The sequence below is a fragment of the Castanea sativa genome, chromosome 1 (assembly GCF_040712315.1).
Source record: "Castanea sativa cultivar Marrone di Chiusa Pesio chromosome 1, ASM4071231v1".
In the NCBI taxonomy this organism is placed as follows: Eukaryota; Viridiplantae; Streptophyta; class Magnoliopsida; order Fagales; family Fagaceae; genus Castanea; species Castanea sativa.
This window is the reverse complement of record NC_134013.1, coordinates 50,637,129-50,651,000: the sequence shown is the minus strand read 5'-3', so window position 1 is coordinate 50,651,000 and position 13,872 is coordinate 50,637,129. Positions and strand designations below refer to the sequence as shown.

General features: G+C 40.1%; 1 protein-coding gene across 1 annotated transcript; it reads left to right on the top strand.

The window, feature by feature from the left end:
* Positions 1–398: 398 nt before the first annotated feature.
* Positions 399–1,114, top strand: LOC142622747 (uncharacterized). Its single transcript, XM_075796272.1, has 3 exons — positions 399–491; positions 584–652; positions 857–1,114. The coding sequence occupies exons 1-3, from the start codon at positions 438–440 to the stop codon at positions 929–931; spliced, it is 198 nt and encodes a 65-aa protein (XP_075652387.1). The 5' UTR covers positions 399–437; the 3' UTR covers positions 932–1,114.
* Positions 1,115–13,872: the final 12,758 nt, after the last annotated feature.

Sequence of the window (13,872 nt, the reverse complement as noted above, 5' to 3'; positions counted from 1 at the left end):
ATAGGACGTGGCATTATAGAAGGAAGACTGAATTAAATTCTCAGGCCTCTATTGTTTTTTATATTAAAAAAAATGTTAGATTGATTCAATGCCATACACATACACAATGACATGTGTTTTCCTCTGATCCAAAATAAACTGTGAAAGACAAAGTCCATATCCCTCTAAAATCGTAACCAACCTGGAATTGAACCAAGTGTCATAAAAAAAAAAAAAAACACCTAGTCCTAAGGCCAATTTAAAAATGCCAAACTTCAATCATATAATGACACATGTTATGAACGTGTCATGAGAAAACAAAAACGTGTCAATTAGTGGATCGGTTTGAAAGTCCTATAAATTTAGCCTCACATTTGTTTGTTGCATCACTCACCCAAGTTGAATTTTAGAGCCTGAATTACTCTTTTACGTGTTTAAGTTCCAAGCAGAAAGTGAAGATGGACACCCAGAATGCGAGTTACCAAGCTGGCCAGGCCAAGGGCCAAACTCAGGTGAGTTCTTATCCCTCCTATTTTTATATCAACTGAAACTCTACATTGCATGCATTTATTAATTGTAATGTGTTAATGTTGTTTTGGTTTAGGAAAAGGCAAGCAACATGACTGACAAGGCGAGCAATGCTGCCCAATCTGCCAAGGAATCATGCCAAGAGGTTCAACCAAGTTTTTCACTTTTACTACAAGTTTACAATTACAAATGAACATAACAAAATGCTTCTCTTCTCTAGTATCGGTAAAAATGTTTTCATATCAAACTAGTTTAGTTTGATCCCAAGGACTTGTCACTTTGAGACTCAGTTTTAGTCCCCAAATCTTTGTTAATTTGTTTACATATGGAATTCTGTTGCAACTTGCAGGCTGGTCAGCAGGTGAAGGCTAAGGCACAAGGGGCTTGTGATGCTGTTAAGAATACAGTTGGAGGAAACAAATGAAACTAAGATTATCGGAGCTCATCATGCAAGACCTCCCCAAATAAATATTTGTGCTTTTTTAACGTTTGAGTAATGAATTTTTGTTTTCTTCTGCTTTGTACTTTCTTTTGATCTTGCTCTCATAGAGCTGGTTGAATTTGTTTTCTGAATTAACAAGGAAGCTCTTTTATTGATTTTTCTCTATGAATTCGAAGATCGTGCACAAGTTTTCATAATATCTATAGTTACAATTCAAAATACCTGTCTACTACAATAAAAAATATATATTAACAATGTAATCCACAGCATATAATTCAAAAGATGAGCAAAAAGTTTACTTAATTCATGCAGCTATGGAATCCAGGGCATTTCGTGTCAAATTGTTTGACAGCTTCTTAAGTACAATTATTTTGGATAAAAGTCAGTAAATCACAATGCTTCTATTAAACATCTCATGTAATTAGAAACCGGTGAAGTTGAGTGTTTACCACGTTTTGGAGCCTGCCACCATTCCCACATTTTCTGTATCTAATTGCCCTTGAAATCAAGGGCATACCCAATATATTTCTACGAAAGTGATCTATAATGCTTCTAAAAATTCAATAAAATTCCTGGACTTCAGCAGCCAACTTTACTATGACAGGTCACCTCATTAGATATATCAGTAACAACCCTCTGAACAGCCTGTGGATGCAATAACCAGATAATGATTCTAAGATGAAGCCACAAAAACCCAAGAATTCTTCAAATGAAAATTCTAATTTGTACACAAATTTCCTTTGAAATAGATTCTACACAATCCAGAGAGGAGGAAAATAGATTGATATTCATCAAGTATCTTGAGCTACACAGCCTTAGAACTTGAGAGCTACCTTTCTTATAATAATATCCATCACCTATTTGTTTTAGATCTACCAGCAAGTATCTTGAACTACACCATCCTCTCCAATGTGGTATTCCAGAATCTCCTTGTTGAGAACTATCTAGGAAACGTTTATTTTGATGAAATAGTGCCGGAAGAAGTGCAAACTTGCATTTGATAATTATTTGCTATCTTTATGAATAAAAGAACAATGACTTCAAGCTACTAAATAAGTCCATCGAATAAAAAGATACAACTGCACAAAAATTATTGGCAGTACATTTTGAAGGCCTACATGATATCATTCAGGTCATTCAGGTACAAAAATCAATTTTAATTGCGAATGCTCACTGAAGCCCCCACCTTTTGTACTTTTTCTCAAATGTTTTGACAGAATAAGTATCTACAATAAGATTCAAAATAATTTTAGAATTAAAATATTTCAACATCTCAAACATTCTGAAAACTAAGATAAATCAGAAGTTTGCAGCAAAACTGCTTGCAGGATAATTAGGGGAGGGCTGATACTCTGTGAACTAAGATAATTTTCCAATGGACTAATAGTACAAGATATAACAGGGGAAAGATACTTTTCTGTTCAAGCAAAAGCCTATCACTAAAAAACTGGGAATTCACTTAGCATGTTGGGCTTTCTGATGCCAAGCATCAGAATGCACTCATAAGAAATACTTATGTACTTGTATAAATCGTTTGTTGGATTGTAAAAATTTAAAAATAGAGAGAGAAAAAAAGAAATCTCCCTACAATGAGGCCTTGAAACACGATTCCTGCAATATCATCTGGGCCTGTCATTGGTTAAAAACTAAGGGGTGACAATCCTCTTTGTATTCTAATACCCCTTGTTCTTCCCAACCTAACGTAACGTCCAAAATCATCGCCTATATTATCCTTTTATTTTAAAATCACAGATTATTTAAGTTGCATTCTGCCCAATATTTATTTCATATCATATAAAACATTCATGGTCTTCCTAGTGTATAAATTCTCACTTCATATTGTCTGGAATCAGACATTTTAGGTGACCTTCGCTTCCTTTATTCGTGCACTTCTTAATGATGTGGGACCTGGGGCAGGGACATGTGCCACCAACAACTAAACAAAATGGAGCAATTCCATTTCACAAGTGATGATGCCGAAGAAATCATCAGTAAGCTGCGAGTACCCCTCAGATCGAAGTAACACCTGCGAGGAGAAAATAGATGATCGAACAAAGAGCACCGGAGGAAGACCAGGAAGGTGCTAGTCCGGAAGGAAGGAACGCGGAAGGACCTGAGGGCAGCAACGCTCCGACTAGACCGGAGCGACAAGAAACCAACCAACCATCCGTCTCGGACACCTTGTCGACCCACATCGCTGTTGAGATGCAGGAGATGAGGGAATGTATGGACGTAGTGATGAACACCCTTAGAGGACGAGTATCCAGCAACCTGGACGACCTAGTCCACAGGACGGATTCGCCTTTCACAGCGCTCGTGAATTCATGCCCTCTTCCTCCAAAGTTTCGCATGCCACACGTGGAGAATTATGACGGATCCAAGGACCTATTGGACCACTTGGAATCCTTCAGAACCCTAATGCATCTTCAGGGCGTACCGAACGAAATCATGTGCAGGGTTTTTCTCACCACCTTGAAAGGGCCTGCGAGGGATTGGTATAGTAGGCTGACGCCTAATTCCATCGGCACTTTTAAGGAACTAGGCGCATAGTTCGTATCACACTTTATTGGAAGTCATCGACACAAGAGGTCTACTGCGTGTATACTGAGTATTAAGCAACGGGAAGACGAGACATTAAGGTCATATATAGCCCGCTTTAACAAGGAATCCCTCTTGATAGACGAGGCAGATGACAAGATACTTGTGGTAGCATTCACGAACGGGCTACGAGAGGGTAAGTTCTTGTTCTCTCTATGCAAGAATGACCCAAAAACTATGTCCGATGTACATTACAGGGCGACGAAGTACATGAATGCGGAGGATGCCTTGCTCGCGAGAGGACAAGCCCAGAAAAAGGGAAAGACAAGAAGACGCACAATTATCTCAACTCTAGCACTCTAGGGTTGTTTAAAAGACTCTAACTTGATTGTCGGAGGGTTTTTGGCCGGCACCACACCGGTGCTCTCTGTTCGATCATCTATTTTCTCCTCGCAGGTGTTGCTTCGATCTGAGGAGTACTCGCAGCTTACTGGTGATTTCTTCGGCATCATCAACAAGGAACTCCCAAGTTTCACCTAACAAGGAATTTATTTAGTAAGCTTTGAGTGCAGAAAGTCTGTTCCATCATTTCATATCCAAAGAAAACAAAATTTTTTTCAAAAGAAAAATGCTATGTACACAAATAGTTTTTAAAAAACCAGAACCAATCCAAAAGGATGATAAAACAAACAAAAAAAAAAATCAATTTGCAAACTCGCACGTCTTATTGCTTCATCTACAAAGACATCCTATCAATTAGAAATTGACAAAAAAAGAACTTGATCAGGAGGCATCATGATTTATTAATGTTACTCCACTCAGAGATATGGGTAGCTAAGTTGCACTTTGGTCTTATGCTTATGCTTAAGGAAAAGATTACAAAATACCTAACAAAGGCTGTGCTGACTTTTGTTGTCTATACTATATTATACCATATACGTCAACAATATCAAGCGGGCATGCTGGATCTATTGCAGCTCTCGCAGCAACCCTTGCCATTGAAGTCACATTGACTGGAAGCGAAAACAATGGGCCAGTTAGTGGGATTATGATCAGAACTTTTGTATATTGCACATGTTAAATATTAGCATTGATACACCATGTTGTATATGCTAGAGTGGATGCGGAAGGGGAAGCATAGAATAGGAACATCAAGAACACGAGAGTTACGTGGTTCAACCTTGTCGGCTTACATCTACAGAGGAATCCCTTAAGGGCTACATCTTTATTGTATAAGAGTGTAGTACAATAATCTGTGTTACAATGAACTCTAACATAAGTATATATAAGCGACTAAACCCTAGACTACTAGTATAAGCAAGAGTGGGCTTGGGCCTATTACATTGGGCTAATATGTCTAATATATCTCTAACACCCTCCCTCAAACTTAAGGCAGAAGCTCGATGAAGGCTTGAGGTTGGATAAGTATAAGAAGATCCCTTGGAGATACCTTTGAAGAAACAACAATGAATAATATGCCAATTGACTAATTTCGGAGTCTCAAATGAAGAAACGGAATCCAAAATTGGAATCTACGCAAAAAACTAAGCAAGATAGGCCATTTTGGAAATTTTGACTTTTGGTCAATGGTCAACGTGAAAGTCAAATCCAAAAGGTCAAAGTCAATGGTCAGTCAAAGTCAACGGCACATGGTCCGAGTTAGTTCTGGGTTTTCGGGTCGGTTCACGGATGGAGCAGCAGAACCGATGACGTCATCCTATGACGTGTTGTTGACGTGGACTAGGGCTTGCGTGGCTAATGATGTGGAGTGATGACGTCATCTAATAACATCAGCAGGGATTGTTCGGCACGTGGAAGGCGTGTGCGAAGTCTACTGGCACGTGGAGTGGATGCCAGAAATCCTGGAGACGTGTGAGGGGGCATGTAAAGTTGGAAGGGGGCCGGAATCTCAAGTTTCGTAGATCGGCGGACGAGAAGGTCAACTGGGCGGGCGTGTTCCCATAAGACGATCTAGAAGTCAGGAAACTGTGGCGGCGCATGGGAGATTTGCTGAAGACAACTGCGACGCGTGTAAGCCTCACAATAAGTGTGAGGCTCATGCAATGTAGTAAGAGCAGCATAACAATGATAGTTAAGTAAATGTACAGGAATAGATCTTACCCGTGTTGAATGACGAGGTGGAATATCTTGTGCAAAATCTTCAGGTGGAGCAGGAGCAGGGGACCCAAGCTCAGGGTTGGGTAGCTCGTCTTCGACCTGTTCATTAAAGGGGGAATTAGGAAAAGGATCAAGGATATCAAGTGGTTGGATAGAGAAGTCTACAGGAGAATCAGGAGCAGCTATAGGAGGCTCAAGAGCAGCTACAGAAGGAATATGTGCCTCATCTAGAAATAGATCTAAGACAGAGAAGGAAGATAGAGAAGCACAGAAGTGAGAGAGCTCGACAAAGAGGTGATGTTCCCAAAAGACAACATTGTAGGAGATATGAAGATGATGAGAAACATGATCATAATATCGATACCCCTTTTGAGTTTCGCCATAGCTAAGAAAACAACAAAGTCTTGACCGAGACTCAAGTTTGTTATGCTCATGTGGCTGAAGAAAAACGAAACAAGCAAAACCGAAAGAGAAAAGGTGGTGATAGTCTAGAGGTGACCCAAAAAGGCGCCCATATGGAGTTTGATTTTGGATGACAGGACTGGGAATACGATTAATAGCATGAAGAGCAACTTCGCCCCAAAAAGGAGTAGGAACTTTGGCAGAGAGAAGGAGAGCACGAACAATGTTAAGAATATGACAAAATTTTTGTTCGGCTCTACCATTTTGCTAAGAGGTACCTGGACAAGTTAGTTGATGAACAGTGCCATAGGAATGCAAAACAGCTTGGAAAGCATATTGAGTGTACTCAAGAGCATCATCAGGTTGAAAATTTTTGATACGTTTGGAAAATTGAGTTTCAACCATTTTTGCAAAATTAGGATATACTTGCAATAATTTAGAACGATGTTTTATATTAAAAATCCAGCTATAGCGAGAGTAATCATCAACAAAGACAACAAAATATCGAGATCAACCAATACTAGAGATAGAGGAAGACTCCCAAACATCAGAATGAATAAGGTCAAAGATTCTAGTGGATATTGATTCACTAGTATTGAAAGGCAAAGCTAGTTGTTTTCCTAACTGACATGAAACACAATCAAAATTTTCTGTAAACACTGAACCTAACAAACCTCTTGAAGCCAATTGTTGTACCTGATAAGAAGATGCGTGACCAAGTTGAGTATGCCAAAGTGCAAGGGAATGAATAGAATAAACTGCAGCAGCTGCAGCAACAAAATCAAGAGTAACAAATGGAAGACGAAGGTTGTCTATGGAAAACATATGTCCATCTCTGGAATCGGCCCCAAGCTCCTATCCTGTCCTTGGATCCTACACAATACACCCAGAATAATCAAATATATTGTGATAACCCAACTCAGCTAATTGTCCCACAGAAAATAAATTGTAAGAAAGACCATGGAAGAGTAGAATAGGAACATCAAGAACACAAGAGTTACGTGGTTCAGCCTTGTCGGCCTACATCTACGGAGGAATCCTTTAAGAACTACATCTTTATTGTATAAGAGTGTAGTACAATAATCTGTGTTACAATGAACCCTAACATGAGTATATATAGGCAACTAAACTCTAGACTACTAATACAAGGAAGAGTAAGCTTTGGCCTATTACATTGGGCTAATATGTCTAATATATCTCTAACAGCACAGACTGTAGTCTATAGTTAACATATTAAAAGCAAATAACACAGAAGTGAAAACCCATCACCAGATGCCAAATCCATAATGAAATTTATGTGCATAAATCATAATGTAGTCACAGTGTACATCAACTACGCATTCACAATATGGGACGCAAAATGGATGCATAATAAACAGCCTATTACTACATCTACTGACAACAATGACAAGTGTGTGTGTTACATCATGGTGATAGGTCCAAGGGAGCCTCAATTACAGGCAGCTTCAAGCGCCAAACCTGGTGAGTCCCATGTATGAAACCTGGCCTAAAGAATTATATACCTATTCCTTTTTTTCTTTTCTTTTCTTTTCTTTTTTTTCAAAAGAAAAGGAAAAGAGTAAACCCACTGTAACAAATCAACTATCAGAGCTGTCAGAACTAGCACATTTAGAGTAATACATGCTTCTTCTCATTGCTTAACGATGTTTACAGCCAAAATATATTAGTTGCAAACCCACACGAATGTAATATAATTATTTTATAAAAATATTATGCAAACTTTGTAGGTGCATGTGTTATTTACAATATTTTCTATTTTTGTAAGTTTTAGGTAACAAAAAATATAATGTATTTTTCATTTAACAACAATACTTAATGATATATATATATATATATATATATATATATATATATATGAAAAACATAATTAATAAAAAAATTTAAATTACATAATTATAAGATTGTTTTATATAAATGGAGAAAATGTTATTAAAAATTTAAAACTACTTTTTTTAAATATACCATAATCGATTAACTAATTTGAACATATCCAAGAATATTAAAATAAATAAATAAATGCACACCCTCATTCCATGGAACTCTTATAACATGTTACATTAAGTTTAGAATTGTAGCATTTTTTTTCTTTATAAATATAAGTATAATTTCTATATTATTGAAACTTGAATTTTAAGGTAATCTTTTTTAGGGCCTAATCTCTAATTTCTAATGTCTATTTTATTTATATTTTTTAGGCCAAAACTAAAGAGTTAGGCCCAAATAGAACAAAATTAATACTTTTTAACCCAAAAAGTAAGGAAAAATTGAATTTTAATTTGAGCCAAAAACTAAAATGGATCAATTAGTCCAAAATTGACCTAAGTGGACCAAATTCGACCATGTGGACCGTAATAGACCGAAATAAACCATATAGACCAAATGGGACCTAAGTGGACCGAAATGAAACTAAGTGAATGGAATGGACCGAGTGCACTGAATGAGAATGAAATGGACTAAAGTGAACTGGATAGATCAAAATGGACTGAATGGACCAACATAGTTCAAAGTGGATTAAAGCGGACCAAAATTATATCCTAATGTGGCTCAAAAAGAGCGCTATAACAATAAATATTTTACTTCAACTTGTAAATATTATTTAGATTTGTAAGATATATCGTAAAATTTGTACTAACTACATTATCACTAAAAAATAATTATGGATTTGTTTAATATATTGTTAATATGAAACTAAATAATCATGTCGAATTTTTTAGTCAGTAAACGATATTGTTTAAATGTTTTTGTTTACTATTAAAAATTTAAATGAAAACACTCATAAGATGCATTATTTAAAAGATCTTATTTTTTTATTAGTATTAATTTAAAAAATGCTTAAATGACTTCATGTACTTATAGATTTGTACAAAATAATTGAATTAAATTATTTAGATTTTTACTAATAGATCTTGTGGGGGGTAAAAAAATGCTTAAATAAACATTTGGGCTTTGGGCCTGGTTAATTGGTATAAGTCTATCCAATCAGAGTCTTCTAGGCCCACAGGTTAGTCTACACTATAATGGTCCAAGGAGTAGTCCGAGGTGGAGTATCTCCTCGGACAGGCCTAGTAAAGGCCATGGGACTTGCTAAACGGTTTAGAGACAGAATTCTGAAAGATCTGTTGGGTAAAGGTGTGATCCAAGCACCCGTTGGAAGCAGGAACGAGTGAGAAATATCTGAGGAAAAAGCTACTACCACCGCATTAAAGGCCCTGCATCTACCTCCCTGGCCGCATTAATGGAGAAATGACCTGTGAACAGTATTATTCAGCCTTCCAGCTATTATTTAAAGACTTTAAGAAGGCGGTGGATGGGATAAGTATCTAAGGAAAAAAATATGTGTTACACATGGATGAAACAGGGAAGAAGAAGAAGGATATAAGAAGACGAGAGAGAGGAGAGAAAAGGGGGGCTCTTCTTTGAAAACTAAAAATTGTAATCTTTTGCTTAGAGAAAGAAAGGTTATACAAATTGTCTTCGGCTTACGTCCGAGGAGGGTTTTTTGTCACGTTCATTTGTTACTTGCATAGACTACGGCATTCTAGCCTGTTTATCAACTTTCCAATATCCCAAACCTAGGTTTCAAACCCATACTCTATAAATTTCATTGCATAAGGCTCTTTGGGCCTGAGCCCATCACTCATTTTGGGTCCGGGTACAAATTGTACACTTACAATTGGCGCTGTCTGTGGGAATCTAGTGTGGAAGGAATTGGAATATCATGGTAGGCTTAGGTTCGCATAATGCAGAATCTCAGGGGTCTCAGCACGAGGATCATTTTGAGCGTCTTGAGCGTCGAAGGGATCGAGAGGGAAGCGTGCATACCGTATACCCCGATGCAAGCCATTCGCGTGGTGGAAGCAGTGCCACCCATAAGGATGATGCCAAGGCCATGCAGAGGGAGATTGACCACCTCAAGAAAAAGCTATGCCGTGTCAAACGAAGGCGGGCTTCACCCCCATCCAATCTTTCCTCAAGAGGTCCCGGGGAAGCAGTTACAGTCCAAGGTCCAGTACTCCCCCTAGCGAAACCTTCTCGTACGAAAAGGATGACCTACCAAGTCGTAAACATAAGAAGTTTCCCTCCAGGGGCTTGGGGAACGATGCTATGAGTCGAGCGTTGCACCAACTCTCCAAGTCACCCTTCTCACGCAAGATCGAGAAGGGAAGGCTCCCAAAATGGTTCACTCAGCCCACCTTCACCATCTATAATGGCAGGACAGATCCAGTCGAACACGTGAGCCATTTTAATAAGAGGATGGCGGTACATTCTCAGAACGAAACCCTGATGTGCAAAGTCTTTCCTTCTAGCCTAGGAACTGTTGCTATGAGATGGTTTAACGGACTAAAGTCGGGATCTGTCTATTCTTTCATGGAACTCACTAGGGCATTCGCGTCTCAATTCATTACACGCAGCAAAGTCCCTCGACCTTTGGACTCATTATTATCTATGGCCATGAGAGAGGGTGAGACTTTGAAAGCATACTCCGACAGGTACTGGGAGATGTTTAACGAGATCGATGGAGATTTTGATGAAGTGGCGATTAACACTTTCAAAGTGGGCCTCCCAACTGATCATGATTTAAGGAAATCCTGACCAAAAAGCCCGTATGGAGTGTACGTCGCCTCATGGATCGCATCGACGAGTACAAAACGGTTGAGGAAGATCAACAACAAGGTAAAGGTAAGGCGAAGGTTATCCCGCAGGAGAGAAGGGATTTCAGGTCAGACAGGTACCATAATAATAAGCCGAGGAGAGATTTCTCTGGGCAATCTGGTTCAGCCACTCCTCAAGTAGTTAATATTGTATTCCGAGAACCAGTGCACCAACTGCTGGAGAAAGTCCGTAAGGAACCCTACTTCAAGTGGCCCAGTAAAATGGCGGGGGACCCTACGAAATAGAATCAGAACCTTTTTTGCCAGTATCATCAAGATGTGGGTCATATCACCGAGAATTGTTGGACCCTTTGGAACCATTTAGAAAAGCTTGTTAGCGAGGGAAAATTGAAGCAACACCGGTATCAACCCAACAGACAAGGAAATCATTCGGGTTCAAACAATCAGAAGAACAACTCATCTTGGTCACCCTTGGGAACGATTAATGTCATCTTCGCTGCACCTGGCAGGACCGGTTCTTGTCCTACAAGGGTGATGGCGGTGTCACATTCCCAGGCCGAGGAGCCTGGCTCGAGGCCGAAGAGGATCAAAAGGAGTACGCCTATTTTGGGATTCTCTGATGACGATAAGGTTGGGACTATTCAACCACATGACGACGCCTTGGTGGTCACATTGAGGATAGGGAATTATGACGTCAAGAGGGTGATGGTCGATCAAGGCAGCAGTGCAGATATTATGTACCCTGACTTATTCAATGAGCTTAATAGGGCTGGAGGATCTCGCTCCCTATGACTCGCCGTTGATAAGTTTTGAAGGGAAGACTATTATACCAAAGGGACAGATCCGATTACCCGTACAGTCCGGCTCGAAAACGGTCGATGTGGATTTTATTGTGGTTGATGCATATTCTCTATACACGGCCATCCTCGCTAGTCCTTGGCTAGTAAAATTTTCTTCGGGTGGATTCATTGAAGAAATTCTTGGTAGCCAATCAGTAGCAAGGCAATGCATATCGGCCGCAGTACTGTATCAAGCCAAATCAGAGTCCTTGGCCTCGGCTGTGGAAGACTTATAGCAATTAACAACTCTGGATGCGCCCGGTGCAGTGACAGCAAATGAGGCCATATGTGAAGATTTGGAAAGATTTCTCATAATTGATGACCCCGGAAGGTTCTTTCAAGTTGGGATACGGTTACCACACCAAGAAAAAATGGAATTGGTGATGTTTTTGAAAAAAAATATTGATGCCTTTTCCTGGGATCCTTGTGAGGCTTCGGAGGTTGACCCAAGCTTCATTTGCCATCATTTGAATGTCAACCCTGCCGTTGTTCCCAGGAGGCAACCACCTCTACGTTCTTCGAAAGAACATTCCGAGGCTGTCAAGGAGGAGGTGCTCAAGCTCAAAAGGGCTGGGGCTATTAAAGAAGTTTTCTACCCAGAATGGTTGGCGCACATAGTCGTAGTGAAAAAAAAGAGCGGAAAGTGGAGAGTATGTGTGGACTTTACAGACCTGAACAAAGCCTGCCCAAAAGACTTGTTCCCGATGCCTCGCATTGATCAGCTAGTGGATGCTACGGTCGGGCATCCTCGAATGAGTTTTTTAGATGCCTTCTTGGGTTATCACCAAATGCCATTGGCGTTAGGTGATCAGGAGAAGACTGCCTTCATCACTCCTATGGGGAATTATCACTATAAAGTGATGCCATTCGGTTTGAAAAATGCAAGGGCTACTTACCAAAGGATGATGATCAGGATGTTCGAATCGCAACTTGTAAAGGCCATTGAGGTATATGTGGATGATATGGTAGTGAAGAGTAAGATGGTACCTATGCATGTGAAAGATTTGGACGACATCTTTCAAACACTTAGGAAGTACAAGCTGCGCCTTAACGCCTCAAAGTGTTTTTTTGGGGTCGGCTCCAAAAAGTTCCTAGGCTACATGGTGACTCATAGAGGAATAGAGGTGAATCCGGCACAAGTCAAAGCCATTCAGGGCTTGCAACCACCTCAGAATCCAAAGGAAGTTCAGAAATTGACCGGGATGACTGCTGCTCTCAGCAGATTTATCTCTTGGTCCGCTGACAGGTGTAGACCTTTTTTCCAACTGTTAAATAAGTGGAAAGGATTCCAATGGTCCGAGGAGTGCGCTTTAGCTTTTCAGCAACTTAAGGAATATCTTTCCCGGCCACCCATCATGTCTCGACCGGAGGTCGATGAGATCCTGTTTGCATACCTAGCTGTAGCTATCTATGCAGTCATTCTGGTTCTGATAAAGGACGACAGTGGGGTACAAAGACAGGTTTATTATGTCAGTAAATCTTTGAATGAAGCTGAGGTGCGTTATTTGCCTTTGGAGAAGGCAATTCTGGCTGTAGTCCATGCCACACAAAAGCTTCCTCACTATTTCCAGTCTCATACCGTCGTGGTTTTGACTCAACTGCCTCTCAAGTCAGTATTACGAAGTGCTGACTACTCGAGGAGGGTAGCCAAGTGGGGAACTATTCTGGGAGCTTTCGATATCAAGTATATGCCACATACCTCGGTGAAGGGCCAGGTTCTCACTGATTTGGTGGCAGAATTCGCCGAACCATCGTTAGAAGAAAATGCGAAGGAATCGCACATGGATGAAAAATCAGCTGGCATGATCACGGGCAAAGGACCTCCAATTTGGAAAGCGTATGTTGATGGAGCAGCAAACCAGAGGGGATCTGGTGTTGGACTTGTCTTGGTGTCCCCTGAGGGAATTACCTTCGAGAAATCATTGAGATTAGCGTTCTCGGCCACTAATAACGAGGCTGAGTACGAAGCTGTCTTGGTCGGTATGAATATGGTACGAAGAATGGGGGGAAAGGTGGTTCATATGTCCTCGGATTCTCAATTAGTTGTGGGCCAAGTGACGGAGACCATGGAGGCTAGGGATCCAAGAATGCAAGAGTACTTGACCCAGGTCAAATGTTTACAATCCGAGTTTGATTCTTTCATCCTTTCGCATGTTTCTAGGAATGGAAACAAGCATGCAGACTCGTTGGCCACTTTGGCGACGTCCTTGGCTCAGTGTTTGCCTAGGATTATCCTCGTTGAAGACTTGTTGAAACCAACTTTAGTCATCGCAGGTGCTGTCCATATCCATCTGATAAGGCCCGAACCTAGCTGGATTGACCTTGTGGTTTCTTTTCTAAAAAGCGATATTTTGCCCGAGGAGAAGTCTGAAGCAGATAAAATTCGTCGAAA